The 20,812-nt window shown below is 41.3% G+C and overlaps 1 protein-coding gene across 4 annotated transcripts in view; it reads left to right on the forward strand.

The window, feature by feature from the left end:
- UQCC1 (ubiquinol-cytochrome c reductase complex assembly factor 1) overlaps positions 1 to 20,812 on the forward strand; it is a gene marked incomplete at both ends in the record, with an annotated part of 107,593 nt that overhangs the window by 19,255 nt on the left and 67,526 nt on the right. For 3 of the 4 annotated variants that reach the window (XM_080716644.1, XM_080716642.1, XM_080716641.1), the window contains 3 exons: positions 954 to 1,061; positions 11,867 to 11,939; positions 18,009 to 18,066. In XM_080716644.1, coding sequence (XP_080572770.1) covers positions 954 to 1,061; positions 11,867 to 11,939; positions 18,009 to 18,066 — 239 coding nt within the window. The remainder of the gene's footprint in view (positions 1 to 953; positions 1,062 to 11,866; positions 11,940 to 18,008; positions 18,067 to 20,812) is intronic. The other variant, XM_080716643.1, reaches the window with a different exon arrangement.

Raw genomic sequence — 20,812 nt, forward strand, 5'->3', positions numbered from 1 at the left:
GATTACAGGCCTGTGCCACCATACCTGGCTTGAGTCCTTTTTTTTTTTTTTTTTCAGTACTGGGGATGGAACCCAGGGGCATTCTACCTCTGAGCTACACCCCCAGCCCTATTTTTTTTTTTTTTTTTAAGCGGTACTGGGATGGAACCCAGGGGCATTCTACCTCTGAGGTTGGGTCTCATTAAGTTGCAGAGGGCCTCACTAAGTAGCTGAGGCTGTCCACGAACCGTGATCCTCTGGTCTCAGCCTCCTGACTGCTGTGATTACAAGTGTGCACAACCACACCCGGCTCCTATTTTTTATTCTTTATTTTGAAACAGGGTCTCATTGAGTTGCAAAGGGTCTAAGTAGCTGAGGCTGGCCATGAACGAGATCCTTCTGTCTTAGCCTCTCTAGTGGGATTACAAGTATGCACCATCATGCATGGCTCAAGAGTACTCTTTGATAGAGCTTTTTTATTCCATTATTGCCCCTTATCATTTCCTAGACATGGGTTCATGGTCATGGTCAGTAAAGTAGGTATGTCTTTTTTTTTCATGTGTGTGTGATACTGGAGATTTAACCTAGGGGCATTCTACCTCAGAGTTATACTTTCAGTCCTATTTTTTATCATTTATTTTGAAATAGGGTCTCACTAAGTTGTGGAAGGCCTCACTAAGTAGCTGAGGCTGGTTGCGAACCTGCAATCCTCCTGTCTCAGCCTCCCAAGCACTGGGATTGCAAGGGTGTGCCACCATGCCCGGCTAGGTGTGTCTTTTATATTTGGAGAACATCTGTTAGGTACCATTTCAAATGTATTTGCACTGAATAATATAATACCTAAAGAAATTTAAAAATTCTAGGTTAAAAAGTTTTAAGCAATAAAAACACCCTTAGTCCTATGAGAAACAAAAACATTCTGTTTAAAAAGCTTTTCACAACTAATTTTGGTTTCCTTCTCTTTGGGTAAATAGCTTTCTACTACCAAAGATTCCCCACAGGCTGTTGAGGAGAAGGTTGGTCCTTTCACGAAGATAATAGAAGCCATGGGATTCACAGGACCTTTGAAATACAGTAAATGGGTAAAGTCTTTTATATTCTTTTCATTTTTCCTTTTGGATTTTCTCCTTTTTGGTTCTCATAGAAATTTTTTTGTTTCCTTTTTAAGTTTCTACTCTGCTTTCATGAAATTCACACATTAGAGAATTTCTTCAAAGTGCACTCCTTTCCCTCTTCTCCGCCCTCACCACTTTCAGGTTCAATTTATACAGCATGTAAAGCTGGAATCTTCCCAACCTGATTCCTTGGGAGTATCTTACAGTAGCAGGCACAGCAGAAACACTTACCTGGCCCTTGCTACATGGTTTGTCATGTATGTGTGTTCTAAGAGGCCAGACGGGCCAGATGAGCTCTGATGGCCAGTTGGGCAGCTCCCTTGAGAAAGTGTTAATCTCTGATGAATCCATTTTTGTAGGTGATTTTCTCCAGATATTTATACTGACTTCTTTAAAACTTATAAATAAAAAAAATTTTTTTTTTTTAAATACTGGGGATTGAACTCAAGAGCTTTCTACCTCTGAGCTACCCCAGCTCTATTTTTTATTCTTTATTTTGAAACAGGGTCTCACTAAGTTACTGAGGCTGGCTGCCAAGCTGCAATCCTCCTGTCTCTGCCTCCCAAGTACTAGGATTACAGGTGTGCACTACCACGCCTAGCTAATAACAGCTTTTAATGAAAATGACCTCGTATTACTGTAATTCTACTGTGGAGGAATATTTGCTAGCTGCATCACCTCTCACCAACTCTTGGGCTAGTATATTATCTGTTAGATAGTGGTTGCTCTAAATGTATGAATATCCTCTCTGCACCGGGTACATGCTGCTCCCAGACTTTTGTGACAATACATCTAACCAATTAAAGTAATGAAACATTTGTAGTTTAGCTCTGCTCAACGTGGTTATCACCTATTACTACCATTTTTCTCTGTCACTGTGGCGGAGTACCTTCTAATGCTTTCAAGGGTACCAGAATGTTGGGTAAGCCCAATTACTTATAGGTTATAAATCAAAGCATGCCAGAACAAAGCAGTTGGAAAGGCTTTTCTAGAAAATACTGTAACTTTGTTAGAAGCAATCACGTAATGACAGTTTTAAGTTAGATTCAAATTAGAATTTAAGTTTTAATATAGACACTGCTTTGGTTTCTTTTTCGTGTTTTTTGTGGTGGTGCTGGAAATTGAACCAAGGGGCATTCTACTTCTGAACTATGTCCTCAGTCCTATTTTATTTTTTATTTTGAAACAGTCTTGCTAGGTTGATGACAGTCTTGCTAAGTTGCTAATGCTAACTTTGAACCTGCGGTTCTGTCTCAGCTTGCCAAGTACTGGGATCACAGGCGTATGGCACCACACTGGCCTTGGTGTCTTCTTACAATGGCTTCTTTTGACAGTTCTCACTGTAGCAGATGTAGGCTTCTTTTTGTAATCTCTCTTTTACATGAATTCTGAAAAGTCAACAGTGATTCCAAAGGCATTTGTTTATAAGGAGCATTGAAATGTATAGAAAGAACACAAAAACTAATAATGATACTCTTTTTTTTTTTTTTTTTTGGTGGTGCTGGTGATGGAATCCAGAGGCATTCTAAACTCTGAACTAGAGCTGGGCGTGGTGGCGCATGCTTGTAATCCCAATACCTGGGAGGCTGAGTTAGGAGGATTGCAAATCCTTGGCCAGCCTCAGCTACTCAGCTACTTAGTGGGGTCTTCCACAACTTAGTGAGACCTTGTCTAAAAAAAAAAAAAAGAAAATAGGGCCGGGGGTATAGCTCAGAGGTAGAATACCTGTGGGTTCAATCCCTGGTTCTGCATAATAAGCTCTGGACTACACCCCAGTCCTGTTTGGAAACCGAGTCTTGCTAGGTTGATGAGAGCCTCACTACTTGGTGAGGCTGTCCTTGAACCTGCAATCCTCCTATCTCAGCTTCCCAAGTACTGGGATTACAGCCTTGTACCACCATGCCTGGCAATAATGATACTCTTGTGACCCTAAGGTTTTGAAGTTCTTTCCAGATCATCAAGGGAGTATTAGTTATACTTATTAAAGTTATATATTATTTTTATATCTTAATTTCTTGACAGTTGGTAAATTGTTGGTTTATTCAGTAATGCTATTAAACAAAATTTTTTCTCCTATTTTTAAAATATGTGATTATGGCATTTGGATTTAAAAACTTAAAATATGTGTTTTGCTTGAAAATTAGAAATTAAAAAGAGGGAAATGAAAATGGGAGAGAAAAATTTACTGTTTTGTTCATTTCTTGTTGATTGGGTCCCATTTGGTTGCTTCCATATGCTGTGTTCGGTCTGTTTTTTATGATTTAGAGGGAAAATCAGCTACCGGTTGGAGGATTACTAAATCATCAGGAAAATTCCTTCACTCTTGTAGCCTAGATTAGTGTCTGTTTTTTTCTGGTTTCCCTTGTGACCTCAACTAAATTGCTAGTGTTTGGACTAAAAAACAAAAAAACAAAACAAACAAAACAACTTTGTGATGTGATAGTGTCTACTTTCTGTAGTCTTCATTTTTAAACTTATATCATCAAAATATCAAAGTATGACATTCTGGTATGATTTTTATGGAAAAATCCAATTTTGAAAGACTGAGAGCCCTTTTTAGCAATGTTGACACAAATCTGTGGCTAGCTGGGTGTGGTGGTGCACACTTGTAATCCCAGTACTTGGGAGGCTGAGATAGGAAGATCGAAGGTTTGAAGCCAGCTTCTGCAATTTAGCCTGGCTCTTGGCTAACTTAGCAAGACCCTGTTTCCAAATAAAAAGTAAAAGCCAGGCGTGGTGGCATGTAATCTACATACTTGGGAGCCTGATACAGGAGGATCAGAGGTTCAAGGACGGCTTCAGCAAGTAGTGAGACTCTCAATTTAGTGAGACCCTGTTCCAAATAAAAATAAAATAAAAAAGGGCTGGGGATATAGCTGAAAGGTAGAATGCTCCAGGATTTGCACCACAAGAAAGGAAGGAAGGGTGGAAGGAAGGAAGGAATGAAGGGGAAGGAAGAGAAAAGAAAAGGAGAGGGGGAGAGGGAGGGAAAGGAAGGAACCACAGAATTGTCCTCCAGTAAGACAGGTAGCCTTTCTCAGCCATTGATTGTTTGAACAGGGGCCCAGATGGTTGACCATGAGTTAGGAATGCCTTAGAAGGAATTCCAGAACACAATAGAAGGTTCAAGTGACTGAAAAGCCCCTTCCAACTCTAGCACAGCCAGTAGTGCAAGCCTTTACTCCATTTGTTTTCATTTTGTAGGAGTACACAGAATACACCAGTTGGAGGAGAGCAGGTTTTCATCCCAGAGCTGTCCTAGGGGCTTCTGTATTAGTCAAGCCAGCCAGTGAAGAAATTAAAATGTGAAAACATGACATCATCCAAAGATTAGGATAGCTCGCGTTAACTAGGTAGAGATTTAGTCCACTTGCCTCCTTAACTAATATTAATGCATGCTTCTTTTTTTCTGTCTCTCTTTTTTTTCCTTAGGGGACTTAGGTAGGGGCTATGATCCTCCTGTCAGTTCCCCAAGTACTGGGATTACAGGTGTGCGCCACTATGCCCTACTAAGCTGGGTATTTGTTTTTGCTTCTTTTATTTTTATGGTACTGGGGATGGAACCCAGGGCCATTCTCCTCCGAGCTCCACCCCCAGTTTTTGTTTTTAGTCTTTATTTTGAAAAGGTCTCACTAAGTTGCAGAGGGCCTCATTAAGTAGCTGAGGCTGGCTGTGAACCCAGATCCTCCTGTCTCGGCCTCCCAAGTACTGGGATTACAAGCGTGCGCCACCTTGCCCAGCTGAAGAGGTTCTTTCCAGTTGTTATTTCCAGTCCCTGTGTCTTCAGGGACTTGCTTTGGAGATTTGTCCAGGAAAATATTTCACCCAAGAATAAAGGCTTGGCTTTGCTGCAGGAAAAGGGAACAACTATAAAATGCTTCTGATTGCCACAGTGTGAGCACTGTGTAAATACAGTGGCCAATCTGGTGAAGTCTTCATTATTTGTAATGAATGCCTTTAAAAAAAAAGTGCTGTAGGGGACAGCTTCTTTCTCAAGGGAAGACTTGGGCCTTAGAGGCAAGCCTGCCTTTCCTAGGGCAGGGTGATTGTTGGTGAACCTGTAGGACTTTCTATAGAGGAATCTAGAGGAAACTGTAGGATTAAAGAAAACAATACAAGAAACGAGCAATTAGGGGTTTTAGTTAAAATTGTAAATTTGTTTATAGTTGGATAGAGCCATAAGTTCAATGAGGGCAGGAATTTTTATCTGTTTTGTTTGCCTCTCAGTGCTTAGCATTTAGACCCTGCAAGGCACCGAGTCGAGTACTTGGTAAATTGTCAGATGTGGTGTAGAGCTAAGGGGTGTCCTGACTTCCCTGTCTCAATGTTAGGAATAGGCCTGTGAAGGCCAAAGTATTAGGATGCTGATATCACTAGTTTGGTGGTGGTACAAATTAATGCTTTCTGAAATATATTGTGTGGTTAAGTACTTCCAACTAAACAGGCTTTTAAAGAATTATATTAATTAATTTGCCAGTGTCGAGTCAACTTTGAATTTCTGGATAAATTCCAGTTAACCATAACATATTATCTTTTAAAAATATTGATTTTACCTGTTTATATTGCATTAAAGAGTTTTGCATCTTTGTTCATAAAGCCTATGGTTCTGAAATTTTGCTTTCTTCTAATGACTGGTTTTGATATCAGGATAGCACTGGGCTTGTAAAATGAGATTTGAACCTGTAATCCCAGTACTTGGGAGGCTGAGACAGGAGGATCACAGGTTTAAAGCCAACCTCAGCAACCTAATGAGACCCTGTTTCTAAATAAAAAACAAAATAGGCTCAGCGTTAGAATGCATGTGGGTTAGATTCCTAGTACACCCCCCCCCATATAAAAAAGATTTGAAATGTTCTTTGCTCTTGTTTCCTGGAAGTTCATATAGATTTGTTATCATTTCTTTAAGTGTTTGAAAGAATTCTTTAGTGATGTCATCTTATTATACAGTTTTCTTTGTGGGAAGGTCTTTAATAAAAGATCCAATTTTTAAAATATATACAGGACTACTTATTTATCCTAGTGAGTTTTGGTAGTTTGTTTCTTTAAAAGAAGTTGCCTATTTCATCTAAGTAATTATATTTATTGGCCAAAGTAGTTTATAATATTCCCTACTGTTCTTGGGCTTTCTAGTGATGTCTCTTCTCTGATTGTGTGTGTGCGTGTGTGTGTGTGTGTGTGTGTGTGTGTGTGTGTGTGTGTGTGGTGTGTTAGGGATTGAACCCAGGGTCATACTACTTCCAAGATATACCCCCAGCCCTATTTTTTAATTCTTTATTTTAAAACAGGGTCTCAGCGCCGGGCATGGTGGCGCACGCTTGTAATCCCCGCGCTTGGGAGGCGGAGACAGGAGGATCGCGCAGGTTCGAAGCCAGCCGCGCGCTCTGGCTTAGGAGACCCTGTTTCTAAATAAAAATATAAAAATAGGTCTGGGAGTGTAGCCCAGAGGTAGAAGGGCTTCCAGGAACCCCAGTACCACCAAATAATAATAATAATAATAATAAAAATAAAAATAAAACAGGGTCTCATTAAGTTGAGGAGGGCCTTACTAAGTAGCTGAGGCTGGCCTTGAACCTATGATTCTCCTATCTCAGCCTCTCAAATACTGGGATTACAAACATGTGCCACCATGCCCAGCTTTGATTCTGAATTTAAATCCTCCCTTTATGGCCATGCTCAGTGGCACATACCTGTAATCTCAGTACTTGGGAGACTGAGTCAGGAGGATCACAGTTTTGAAGCTAGCATGTCATAATTTAGGGTAACCCTGTGGTTTTTGTTGTTTTTTTCTTTTTCTTTTTTTTTTTTTTTTTTTTGGTACTGGGGATTGAATTCAGGACCATTCTGCCTCTTCACCCCCAGTCCTATTTTATTTTGTTCTGTAAAGATTTGAGATAGGGCCTCCCTAGGGTGTCTAGGCTGGCCCTGAACTTGTAATCCCCTGTTTCAGCCTCCCAAGTAGTAGGACTATAGACATGTGCCACCACACGTAATTTATGTGACCTTGTTTTAAAGTACAAAATAAAGGTGAGCATGATGGCACACATTTGAAATCTCAGTATTTGGGAGGCTGAGACGAGATTTGCAGGTTCGAGGACAGTCTCTGCAAGTAGTGAGACTTTTCAACCTAGTGAGACCGTGTTTCAAAACAAAAATAAAGTGAGGCTGGAGGTATAGCTCAGCGGTAGAATGCCCATGGGCTCAATCTCCAGTATCATACATTAAAAAAGTAAATAAATAAAATTCTTCTTTTCCTTTCCTTGATCAGTCTAATTTTATTGATGTTTAAATAGGGATGGGGTTGCCGGGCGTGGTGACGCACGCTTGTAATCCCAGAGCCTGGGAGGCGGAGACAGGAGGATCACGCAAGTTCAAAGCCAGCTGTACTGGCTTAGGAGACCCTGTTTCCAAATAAAAATATAAAATGGGTCTGGGAGTGTAGCCCGGAGGTAGAGAGTTTCCAGGAACCCCAGTACCACCAAAAATAAAAAATAAAAAAAAATAGGGATGGGGTGCTGCTTGGAGGTAGAATGTCTCTGGGTTCAATCCCCAGTTCTAGGGGGGGGGGAAGGAACCAGCTTTAGCTTCTTCGATTTTTTTTTTTCCTCTTTTCATTTCATCAATTTCTGCTCTTTTCTTCATGAGATTGTTCTTTCTGCTTTGTGTTTAATTTGTGCTTCTTTTCTAGTGTTTTACCGTGGATTTTGTTTAAATGCAGTCTTCTCAAAGGCTGGTTTACTCCCCAGATTGGCCTATCTGAGTTTCATTTGCTGTGTTTACTACGTGTTCTGTTTTTCCTTACATGAGCTTTAGATGAAAAGCTTTGAAAATAGAACAGACCTCAAATGATCAAATCTTGATTTCAGAGACATAATTTTTCCTTGATTTATTATGGATAATTTTGCCCATCAGAGACATTGTTGTCTTTACTAGAGAATATAGAAAAACATCAATAAAATATAGTAAACGGAGCTGGGCGTGGTGGCGTACCTCGTAATCCCCGCACTTGGGAGGCTGAGACAGGAGGATCGCATGGGTTCAAAGCCAGCCTCAGCTACTTAGTGAGGCTCTCAGCAACTTAGTGAGACCCTGTTTCCAAATAAAATATAAAAAAGGTCTGGGGGTATAGCCCAGAGGTAGAAAGCCTCTGGGTTCCACCCCCAGTACCACCAAAAAAAAAAATATATATATGTGTGTGTGTGTGTGTGTGTGTGTGTGTGTGTGTATACATATTAAATGGTATAGTTTATCCTTGGTGACTTTGAACTTTACTAGCATTGTTTTACTAAATTCTGCATTCTCTTTTCATTGCTGTGCCATTCTTTTTTTTTTTTTTTTTTTGGTGGTACTGGGGATGGAACCCAGGGGCCCTCTACCTCTGGGCTACACTGCCAGACTTATTTTATATTTTGTTTTGTAGACAGGGTCTCTTAAGCTAGCTGAGGCTGGCTTCGAACCCGCACGATCCTCCTTTCTCAGCCTCCCAAGCGTGTGCGCCACCACGCCCGGCTGCTGTGCCATTCTTAATTTGTGAATATTTGTTTTTGTTTGCATATTTGAGTTAATAACTTTCCTTGTCATTTTAAGAAGAAAAAATAAGACTTCTTCACGTCTTCTGTTGATGTGCCAGTTTTTTTTTTTTCCTGTAATGAAATGTTTTAAAAGTCCTTGAAATCCCATTCCTGTATAATTCAACGTTCTGTCTTTGTTATTTTTTTTTCTTTTTTGGTGATACTGGGGATTGAACCAGAGTCACGTGTGTCTTAGGCAGGGCTCTACCATCAAGCTACATCCTCAGCTGTTTTAAATTTTATTTTGAAATAGGGTCTTGCTAAATTACCAAGGCTGGCCTTGAACTTTTGATCTTTTTGCCTCAGTCTCTGAAGTAGCTGGGATTATAGACATTGCTATCACACCTAGGACAAATTAATTCTTTTTTTTTGTACTGAGGATTGTACCCAGGGGCATTCTAATTCTGAGCTATACCCTAGCCCCATTTACATATATTTATTTATTCATTCATTTATTCATTCATTTTTGAGAGTCTGGGGATAGAACCCAGAGGCATTCATCCTCCAAGCTACACCCCCTGCCCTAGTTTTTATTCTTTATTTTGAAATAGAGTCTCACTAAGTTGCAGAGGGCCTCACTAAGTAGGTGAGGCTGTCTGCGAACCGTGATCCTCTGGTCTCAGCCTCCCGAATGCTGGGATTACAAGCGTGCACCACCATGTCTGGCTCCTATTTTATATTTTATTTAGAAACAGAGTCTCACTAAGTTGTTGAGGCTGGGTAAAAACCTGTGATCCTCCTATCTTAGTCTCCCAGGCACTGGGATTACAGGCATGTGCCATCACTCTTGACCACAATTTAATTATTTATTTTATTTTTTTATTGGTGCATTATAGTAATACATCTTAATGGGGTACAAGATGGTAGAGGCATACATGCATGTATCACTTATTTAGTCCTTCCCCAATTCCCACCACAATTCAGTTCTTTTTTTTTTTTTTTTGTGGGTCTAGGAATTGAACCCAGGGTCATTCTGCCTCCAAGCTAGACCCCCTGCCCTATTTTTTTATTCTTTATTTTGAAACAGGGTCTCACTGAGTTGCAGAGAGCCTCATTAAGTGCCTGAGGCTGTCCATGAACCGCGATCCTCCTGTCTCAGCCTCCTGAATGCTGGGATTACAAACATGCGCCACCATGCCCGACTCACAATTCAATTCTTAAAGAATTTGTTTTTATTTTTTATTTACTTTTAGTAAGATATAATTTAGATACTGTAAAATATACCATTCTTAAATATACAACTTATTAAAATAAATTAAAACCACCACTCATATCAAGATCCTAAGAGAAACTGGGCACAGTGCACATGCTTATGATCCCTGTACTTAGCAGGCTAAAGTAGGAGGATTATAGATTTCAGGCCTGCCCCAGCAACACCCTGTTTCAAAATAGAAAGGCCAGGGGGTATAGCTCAGTGGTAGGATGCCCTTGGCTTCAATTCCCACTATTAAACACATAAAATAAATAAAATAAGATAAATAAAAAGAGCTGAGGAGCGGATATAGTGGTACAAGCTTGTAATCCCAGTACTTGGGAGGCTAAGACAGGAAGTTCTGGTTTCGCGGCCAGCCTCAGCTACTTAGTGAGTACCTCCACAACTTAGTGAGACCCTGTTTCAAAAATAAAGACTAAGGAGCCGGGCGTGGTGGTGCACGCTTGTAATCCCAGCATTTGGGAAATTGAGACAGGAGGATCGCACAGGTTCGAAGCCAGCCTCAGCTACTTAGTTAGGGAGGCCCTTTGCAACTCAGTGAGACTCTGTTTCAAAATAAAGAAAATAAAAATAGGACTGGGGGTGTCACTTGGAGGTACAATGCCCCTGGGTTCCATCCCCAGTACCCCCCCCCCCAACACACACACATAAAAAAGAATAAGCCAGGCGTGGTGGGGCACGCTTGTAACGCCGGCATTTGGTAGGTAGAGACCAGAGGATCATGTTTCATAGGCAGCCTCAGCTAATTAGTGAGGCCCTTCTCAACTAAGTGAGATCCTGTTTCAAAGACTAAAAAATAGGGCTGGAGTGTAGATCTGAGGTACAATGCCCCTGGGTTCCATCCCCAGTACTACAAAAAAAAAAAAAAAAAAAGAAAGAGAGAAAGAAAGAAAATGAAAAATTGTAGCTCAGAAGTAGAATTCCCCTGGATTCCATCCCCAGCACCACACACACACACACACACACACACACACACACACACACACACACATACATATACACAAAGGCACACACACAAAAAAAGGCTGAGGGTGTAGCTCAGAGGGAGAATACCTCTGAGTTCAGTCCCCAGTATATACATACACACACACAGAGCCTATGAGAATTCTTAGTGTTTTGGGAAGTAGAAATTAATCCTTTTACTTATATTTATTAGAAACTTTTGTTTATATGCGTAGTATTTTGATAATCTGCAAACTATTTTTTTTTTTTTTTTGTGGTACTGGGGTTCCTGGAAGCACCTTCTACCTCTGGGTTACACTCCCAGACCTATTTTATTTTTGGAAACAGGGTCTCCTAAGCCAGCGCGGCTGGCTTCGAACCTGTATGATCCTCCTGTCTCTGCCTCCCAAGCGTGGGGATTACAAGCATGCGCCACTACGCCCGGTGATAATCTGCAAACCATTAAAACTAAAGACAATGAAAAAATACACACACACACACACACACACACACACACACACACACACGCACACACACTTCCTGCAAAATAAAGAATAAAAAATATGGCTTGGCAGTGTAGCTCAGAGGTAGAATGCTCCTGGGTTCTATCCCCAGTAGTACAAAAAAAAAAAAAAAAATTATACATAAGTTAGTGTCTCTGAGGAAAGATTAAAGGCTTGACAGTTTTTGTTAGAATATGTAATTTTTAATGCAAAAGGCATCAGAATATAAAGAGTTAACATCTAGTGCTGAACATTTGTTTACAGGCTCAGATGAAATGAATGAGTTAAAGGAGAGGCTTCATTTAAATATTGGAAAAATGTTTTTGACATTTTCATGCTAATATCCTAAATTGTGAACATTGTATAAAGTCTGTGTGAATGACTAGCCTTCAGAACAAACAAAAATATTTGTATTAGTTTAAATCACCTAGAGACAGGTTTGAATGCTTCCTTCTAGTTGAAAAAATATAGGATTCCTGACCCATATCTAATGCCAGTAGACTGTCCACTTGGTCATATCCTGAGTTGTTTGTTCTCTTTGTCTAGAAGATTAAGATTGCAGCCCTGCGCATGTATACTAGCTGCGTGGAGAAAACTGACTTCGAGGAATTCTTTCTAAGTAAGTTACTATTTGACAGTTCCAAAAGGAAAGTGAATCTTTTAATTTTTGTGATTTTGTTTTAGTAGGATAAACATTTTTAAGTCAATAATGAAACAGTTTTTTCTGTACAAACTATATAATGCAAGCTATTTTTCTCTTTTAACAGAAAAAAAGCCCAATAAATAGATTATTTTAATGAATTTGAAAAAAAATACAGATTTTTCTAGTTCTTTGACATTTTCCTCCAGTTTGTACATACATGTATCTTTTTATGTTAGAAAACCCTGTAGCAAACATGCCTCCTTGACATTCACAGCTTTATACTTAGTATTTTGATATGGGTGGGTTTTTTTTTTTAGTCATTATTCCTTTATTTCTAGTTTTTAATTGTTTTAGTTATTCCTGGAGTAAGGCTCAAAGTTTCCTTCTTTTGAAGAAATATTGGTTCAAAGGGTTTATAGGATTTTATCATTTATAGCCAGTTGATAATTGCTTTCCAGAAGGGTTTTAGTGGTTTAGACAACCATTGAACCTTTGAGCTGCACCCCAGCCTGATATTATTTCTTCTTTGGAAACAGTCTCCCTAGGTTGACAAGAGTCTCACTACTTGTTTGCACAGGTTCGAAGCCAGCCTCAGCTACTTAGTGAGGCTCTCAGCAACTTAGTGAGACCCTGTTTCCAAACAAAATATAAAAAATAGGTCCTAGTATAGCCCAGAGGTAGAAGGCCCCTGGGTTCCATCCCCAGTAGCACCAAAAAAAAAAAAAAAAAAAAGAGTTAGCAAAATCTTGTGGGTTAGGAAGGGCTTTTATTATTGTTTGTTTTTGTTTTGTTTCCAGAAACAGTTGAGGCTTAAAAGAGGCTCAGTGACTCGTGCAGGATTATTTAGTCAAGCCTTGGACCTGTGTTGTCTGGCTTAAAATCCAGGGGTTTTCCTTCTCTTAACATATTGCTTGGGAGTGAATGTAATCAGGAGTTAGGAACTGTAATCCAGCTTCATGCTTTTGTACTTTACTATATTCAAATGAAAGCCACCTCTGTGAGAAGTTGTATTCATATTGTGAACTGTTTATACATATGTGATACGCATGTTGAATTGGCTTTGTCCTTGTGTAATTACCTGAGGTGGCAGTAATTTTTCAGTAATGCCATTCTTAAGATTTACACTTCATGTTGGCTTATTTTTGTTATGTGTGGGTAGCTAAAGTTTTAAAATCAAACCATGTGTTTGTGTATAGTGAATAAAAAGGGAACAAAATTTGAAAGTACCATCTAGAGGCAAAAGATTTATAAAATAATAAGACTGACTTCCTTGTGGCTTGAATTCTAAAGAATAGGCCAGGCCATTTGGAATAAGAGAAGGGAATGTATATATTGCCATTTAAAATTTGCCATTTGATAAAGTGGGGCTTGACTTTCAAGTTTTGAGGCTAGAGAGCCTCAGGTGCTGGCCAGTGTTAAACCAGCAAAAGTGAAGCTTGTGAGTGAGTTGTTTACTCACAGCGTGTTGTGCTCCTCAGTCTTGGACAGTCTCCCGGAAGATGCCAAAGTCATGAACTCCCTTTTGCGGTACTGGGGATTGCATCGAGAGGCATTCTACCTCGGATCTGTATCACCAGCCCTATTAGTGCCCCACTAAGTTGCGGAGGGCCTCACTAAGTCGCTGAGGCTGGCATCCAACCTGAGATCCTCCTGTCTCAGTCTCCCAAGTACTGGAATTATAAGCATGCACCACCACATCGGGCTATGAACTCTCATCTTAATGCCAAAGTGTCCAAAGGTTTAGATCCAGAGAGTTAGATATTAGGGATTCTGAGTGGTAAGAAACCTTACCTTACTCCTTCCTTCTTCCCCTCTCTCCTCCCCTCCCCACCTTTCCCCACATTCTCTCCCTCCCTTCTTCCTTCCTATTGAACCCAGAGGCATTCTACCTCTGAGCTATACTAGCACTTCTTAAAAATATTTTTTGTGTGTGTGGCATTGGGGATTGAACCCAGAGGCATTCTACCTCTGAGCAACACCTCCAGCCCTATTTTATTTTTATTTGGAAACAGAGTCTGACTAGGTTGATGAGAGTTTGTTAAAACTATCCTCAAACCTGCAATCCTCCTGTCTCAGCCTCCCAAGTACTGGGATTATAAGTGTGTACCATCTTGCCTGGTTCCTTTTTTTTTTTTTTTTTTGCAGTACTGGGGATGGAACCCAGCAGCATTCTACCTTCAAACTACACCCCTAGCCCTATTTTTTATTCTTTATTTTGAAACAGGGTCTCACTGAGTTACAAAGGTCCATTAAGTAGTAGCTGAGGCTGTCTACGAACTGCGATCCTCCTGTCTCAGCCTCCCAAATGCTGGGATTATAAGCATGTTCCACCACGCCCGAATGCCTGGTTCCTTTTTAAAAGTTTTTGTTTTGGAGCCAGATCTCGCTAGGTTGCCGAGGGCCTTGCTAAGTTGTGGAGGCTGATTTCAAACCCTCAATCCTGTCTTAGCCTCCCAAGTACTGGGATTACAGGTGTGCGCCACCGTTCCTGGCTCTGTTGTTTCTAAGATGTTCTGATGGTGTTCCTTGACCATCATAAGTGAGCATGCCTGATGAGTATGTGTTGGTTTGCTGACTGGTCTTTTGGAGGTCAGTTCCACTAAAAAGAGCACTTTGGGGCAGAAGTGCCCAGTCAGTAAGCTTGTCTAATTCCACACTATCGTTTGCAGACTGTGTTGTCTTTTAGGCTTTAAGAGACTGATTTCCTTGGAGAGGAAGATCTAATGAATAAGAAAGTTTTAAATCCATGGCTGAGGTTCTCTGCAGTCACTTAATTGACATACTCTTAAATAATTAGTGAGATTTCTCAAAGATAATTTAAACCCTACTATTTAAATAACTTAGTGTGAAACAGTAGTGAATATTTATTACCTATGAGATACTAATCATTTTGCTAAACATTTAATAGGCCTTATCTCATTGAATTCTCAAGCTGTATAAGGTAGGTTATCTTGTTCTCCCCATTACACAGAGGAAAAACCAAGGTCCTCAGTGGCTAATAATTTCTTTCAGAGTGACATAGCAAGTAAGGGCTGTTTAAGGTTTGAGTCAGGCCGTCTGACCCCATATTAAAATGTGTTAATACTATTTTCCCGTAACAACAATGAATTATTTGATTTTATCAAACTTGATGACAAGACAGAAAGTGCCTTGCCTCAGAAAATAATGTCCTGAGTATGTGTCGGAGCAAGAGTGTTCATGGTAAAAGTCTATCACAGGTTTCAACTTTGAAATATGTAAACACATTTCACTCAGCTAAAAATTTGCTGTGTTTTGTGTTGCTCTGTCAACATTTATTGTTGTTATTTTTAGTGTTTTGCTCTGTGGGTCTCTGTTCTGACTATAGTGGGTATAGGGACTCAATCATATACCAATTCTTTTCTCACCCTCAGCCCTGAGCTGACCCCCAGAAGGGAAAATTGTGACCCATGTCCAGCTCCTGGCCTGTCTGCCTGCCTGTGCTTTCCAGCCCAAGAGCTGACTCCCTCTGAGAAAATTGGAAAGGCTCCTGGAGGCTGCTGAGAAGCTTTGATGTAGAGGTAGCTAGTTGAACAGATTGTCCTTTAGAAACAGCCAACTTTTCATTTTCCAGGTCGAAAGACAGACTTCCAAGAAAACTTTTTAATGTTTTGTTCTAGCATCCAAAAAAAGGCCCAACTTCAGCTCTGGGCTTGAGAGTTTCTCAGGGCTATTCTTGTTCTAGGTGGAGGATGGTTGGCCCACGCTTGGATGGCGTGTCTTAATAGCTGTGCTGCTGGGCAGTCCAGCCTTCACCTCCCTCCTGCTGTGCTGGGCAAGGACGTTTGCTTGACAGCTTCCGGTGCCTCCCAGGAGTGTCACCCGAGCATCTTAGTGTCACTTTATGATAGACCTGGGCTCAGACCCAGCCCTGCCACTGGCTTGTTAATATTGTGACTGCCTACAAGTTACTTAGCTTTTTTGAGTCTTTTTCCTCTTCTCAAATGGGGATTATAATGATTCCCTCCAGGTTAAAGTGAAGATTAAGTGAGATAATGTATTAAGCTGGCTAGGGGTAGACCTGGCATACAGTATGGGCCCTTTTGAATGTTGGTTTCCAATATTAGAGAGGCAGTTGGAATAGTGATTAGGAATGCAGTGTATGGTCAGGCACACTGGCACACACTTGTAATCCCAGCTACTTGGGAGGCTGAAGCAGGAGCATTTTGAGTTGAAGGTTAGCCTGGGAAACTTAATCAGACTGTCTCAGAGTAAAAAATTTAAAGGGTTGGGAATGTAGCACAGTGGTAGAGCACCCCTGGGTTCAATCCTCAGTACCACAGAGAAACAAGCAAAAACCATAGTACCTAGAATGAAGCAGATCTGGAATCGGTGCTATAGATGTCTTATTTCATGGCCATATGACCCTGGACAATTATTTTTATCTTTCTAAGTCAGTTTTCTCACCTGTCAAGTGGGGATGCTCTCAGTAGCCACCTCCTATGATTGTTGGGAGGATTCGTTGAGCTAGTGCCTGTGAAACACTTACTGCAGAGTCTGGCACCTAGTAACCCTGCAGTGCATTTCAGCTCCTTGTTGGTATTGATGGTGTCAGCGATGCATTGGTGGTGTTACCGTTTAGTAATTGTGTAACTCAGTAATTGCTGAAAGGCCGAGCATATCACTTCTTGCTGGAGTCATTGTTCCAAGGGATCTATTCTGCCACAGGGAGTCAAATGTTTCAGTGGACCTTTCTTTCCTTCCTTCCTTCCTTCCTTCCTTCCTTCCTTCCTTCCTTCCTTCCTTCCTTCTTTTCCTTTTTTTTCTGGCACTGGGGAATTGAACCCAGAGGCATTTTGCCTCTGAGTTAAGCCCACAGCCCGGTTTATTTCTTATTTAAGCTGCAGAGAGCCTCACTAAGTAGGTGAGGCTGGCTTCAAACCTGCAGTCCTCCTGTCTCAGTCTCCCAGGTACTGGGATAACAAGTGTGTGCCACAACACCTGGCTGTCCCAATGGATTTTCTTTGTTCTTCATCCTCTTTTTTTTTTTTTTTTTGCGGGTCTGAGGATGGAAACCAAGGGCATTTGATCTCCAAGCTACATCCCCTGCCCTACTTTTTATTATTTATTTTGCAACCAGGTCTCACTGAGTTGCAGAGGGCCTCACTAAGTAGCTGAGGCTATCCGCGAACCGCGATCCTCCGGTCTCAGCCTCCCAAATGCTGAGATTACAAGTGTGCGCCACCACGCCCAGCTGTTCTTCATCCTCTTGCTCCAGCTTTTCCCCTTGTCAGGCAATAAGGAGAACACATTCAGTGGGAGAGGCCCGCACCCATCCTGCATCATTCCTTAGAGATCTAAGAACTGAGAAGCATGACTTCTCTGAGCATAGGCCTGATTTGTAGGATATGAAACCAAGGTGAAGCCCCCAAGGTGAAGCCCTGCCCAGTTGTGTCACTCCTGGGATGATGAATGGCTTTTTGGTCTGCTTTCTTATCTAGCTGCAGCTTTCAAGATGCCCAGCTTAACAGCCCCACTTTTTTCTCCTGCTCATTTGGGTAAATCGTTCAACTTACCCATGACCACACAATGTTGTGGGTCACCTTGAAGAAAAAATATAGAAAAAAGAGACCAGAAGTAATTAACTTTCTCAGTAGGGCTCAAGTGAAAAAAAAAAAATTGATATTTAAGTAGAGTAGGCAAGGTCTTTACCTAACTTCTTGAAATTCAAGCCCAGGAAGGGAAAATCTTGTAAAATCACATGGTGGTTGGAAGGCACCCTAGAGATCCTGTAGGCCACATGCAAAATTAGAAAACTGAGACTGAGAGAGAGAAGTGACAGGCCCAAGGCCACGCAGCAAGGTGGCAGGGGGCTGGAACTGGAAGGCTGGTGGTTGGGACGCATCCTGCGTGTTCGTCCAGTGCCCGTGGACCTGCCTCAGCTTTCACTGCTCCTCTCACAGTAGCACCAGCAGAGGACTGTACTGCCATCTGCTTTAATTGAGTAAATTCCTGCTAATACTTGAAATATAATCCATATGCCTTCTCTAAGCTTCACATTATTTATGCTTTGTTGTTATTTTCTAGGGTGCCAGATGCCTGATACGTTTAATTCATGGTTTCTTATAACCCTTCTTCATGTCTGGTAAGTGAACATTTTAAGCCAAGTCACAGAATGTATTTGTTTGTGTGTGTGTGGGGGGGTCTGGGGATGGAACCCAAGGGCATTCAACCTCCGAGCTACAACCCCTGCCCTATTTTTTTTTTTTTTTTTTGTGGGTCTAGAGATGGAACCCAGAGGATTTGACTTCCGAGCTATACCCCCTGCCCTATTTTTTATTCTTTAATTTAAAACAAGGTCTCACTAAATTGCGGAGGGCCTCACTAAGTAGCTGAGGCTGTGAACCACGATCCTCTGGTCTCAGCCTCCTGAATGCTGGTATTACAAGCGTGCGCCACCATGCCCGGACCCCTGCCCTATTTTTTTATTCTTTATTTTGAAACAGGGTCTCACTGAGTTGCGGAGGGCCTCACTAAGTAGCTGAGGCTGTCCTCGATTGCGACCCTCCAGTCACAGCCTCCTGAATGCCGGGATTACAAGTGTGTGCCACCACGCCCGGTTTCAGAATGTATTTTTTTTTAACACTGCTTACTTGTAAGGTATGGCCTTCTGCAGGGCTGATTATATGAAATGAGAGTTGTTTAGACATGAAAAACTGTTCCTTTCATTTTCATAACTGGTGTATTGAAGCACATTTTTATTAAAGGTCAAATCACAGACCCAGAAAAATAACTAATATTTGTAGGAGTTTTTGAAAGAACACCTAGCCCAGTGAATAATGCTATCAGTATCTTTTAAGAGACTCTGAGTTTGGATGGAAAGTTCTCTCCCTTGGCTGTTTTAGGAAAGTTCACATTTACGTAAAAGTGGTTTGAATTGTGAGAATCCGTGGTCACTTTCATTGCTGGTCATCAGAAACCTATAACAAATTATAGCACTGACATTTATGCCTGTACCTTCAAAATGTGCATACAGGTTAGATTCATGCCAAGTTTGTTGCATGTAAAAATATTTAACACCTACAACAGTGTATTTTTCTTCAGTTGCAAAATAAGTAGCCAAAAAATTAATTTTTCTTCTACTGTTATGCAGTATTAAAGGTCAGAGGGATATAGGAGTCATTGAAATGGGGGCTGGGCAATGTATTTCTCTGGAGAACTAAGTTTACTACTTTGGCCATAGTGAGTGTCTGAGGAATGTAGGAAATGGCCGCTCTGTCAAAAGGACCCTTGTTTGAGACTGCCTTCTGCTGAGCCTTGCGTCACAGGGCTAACTATTACATAAAGACTTGGTTTTGATCACCTCTGAAATGTTTCTTCTGAACTCACATCATCACTGAGTTTGACTAAGAGGCCTAAGGTGGCAGTTTATTTTATGTTATTTTTTTGCTAAACTGATAGTTTATTGTGTGGACACTATGTCCTGGGAACTAGGGATAGTTCTCAAGAAGCCCACATTATAATGAGAAAGATAAGACATGTTAAAGGGTCAGTTATAAGCCAGAATGGCTAAGCTGTGTAATAAATGTAAGTAGTGCTTATAGGATGACAGAGGAAGCCAACCATCAAAACCCTTCCTATGTTGGCATTGTATGCATGCCTGTAATCCCAGTATTTAGGAGGCTGAGACAGGAAGATTGCAGGTTCGAGGACAGCCTCAGCAAAGTAGCAAGACTCTTAGCAACCTATTAAGACCCTGTTTTGAAACAAAAAATACAAAAGGGCTGGGGGTGTAGCTCAGAGATACAATACTCCTGGGTTCAAATCCCAGTACCAAACCAAACCAAAACAAACTGAAACCCCTTCCTACTTCTTTATATGTGCATGGATTTAGGCAGCTGAGAAGGCATACTGCCTTTCTTTGATCTTAATGGGGAAGCTTAAGGAGAAAGGTACAGGGTACGGGGAGGGAAGCCGGAAATATTGAGGGGAAAACTGCTTTTTAAAGAGCTGAGGATTGCAAAGTGGTACTGTAGAATTACTCACTGGAAAGGTGGGAGGGTTGAGAGAAGGCTAAACTGTTCCCAGAGGAGCTCAAAGATAATATTCAGAGCCTGTATGAAAGACTCTTTATTGCTCACATAGCTAGAGGTATCAGAGCTGGTAGAGGGAGTGGATGGCAAAATAAAATATATAATCCCTGTGACCACATCCCAAGGTCAATACCTGACTAATAGCAGCTGGGAGAACCTTGAAACTACTTGTAGTTCTTTAAAGTTTCCAAACTATGCCTCCAGAACCTTCCTTTCTGAGGTTGGTTATGCTTCTAAGAGTAGTGGGGTCTACTCCCACCAGTTAAGTGGGGAGGGAGGCTGTCTGCTTCCACTCTGTACTTGGTCTCCCCTCCACCCTTTTCCTCGTTCTTGGTCCTGATGGGCAGGTTTTAGTGGAATGAATCAGTAACTTTTTGATTATAATCAGCAGACTCTTTTTGAGGACATATTGTGTGTTCAAGACCACGGAGTGTTGGAGAGGAGGCTGTGACATGGTCTACACGTTCAGGAAACTTAGTGAAAAACAGACATCAAGTAAAATAGCCTTTAATGGTTGTCTCAGTCAACATTCTCACTGTGATTCAAAGCAACTGACAACACAGCTTAGGGAAGGAAGATTTGTTTGCTCAGAGAGAGAAAGAACACACAGGCTCTGCTCTCACCTTGTGGAGGCTGGGACCAAGAGAGCAAGCAGGCAGGGGGTCAAAGACAGAAACACTCCATCAGGGATGCACAGCCCTCAGGGTCCTCCCAGGCGCCAGCTCCAGCCACACCCCACTGTCCTGGGTTAGCACACAGATAAATGCACCCACATGGATTATCTACTGATGAGCCCAC

The sequence above is a fragment of the Muscardinus avellanarius genome, assembly GCF_963383645.1.
Source record: "Muscardinus avellanarius genome assembly, chromosome: 19".
NCBI lineage: Eukaryota > Metazoa > Chordata > Mammalia > Rodentia > Gliridae > Muscardinus > Muscardinus avellanarius.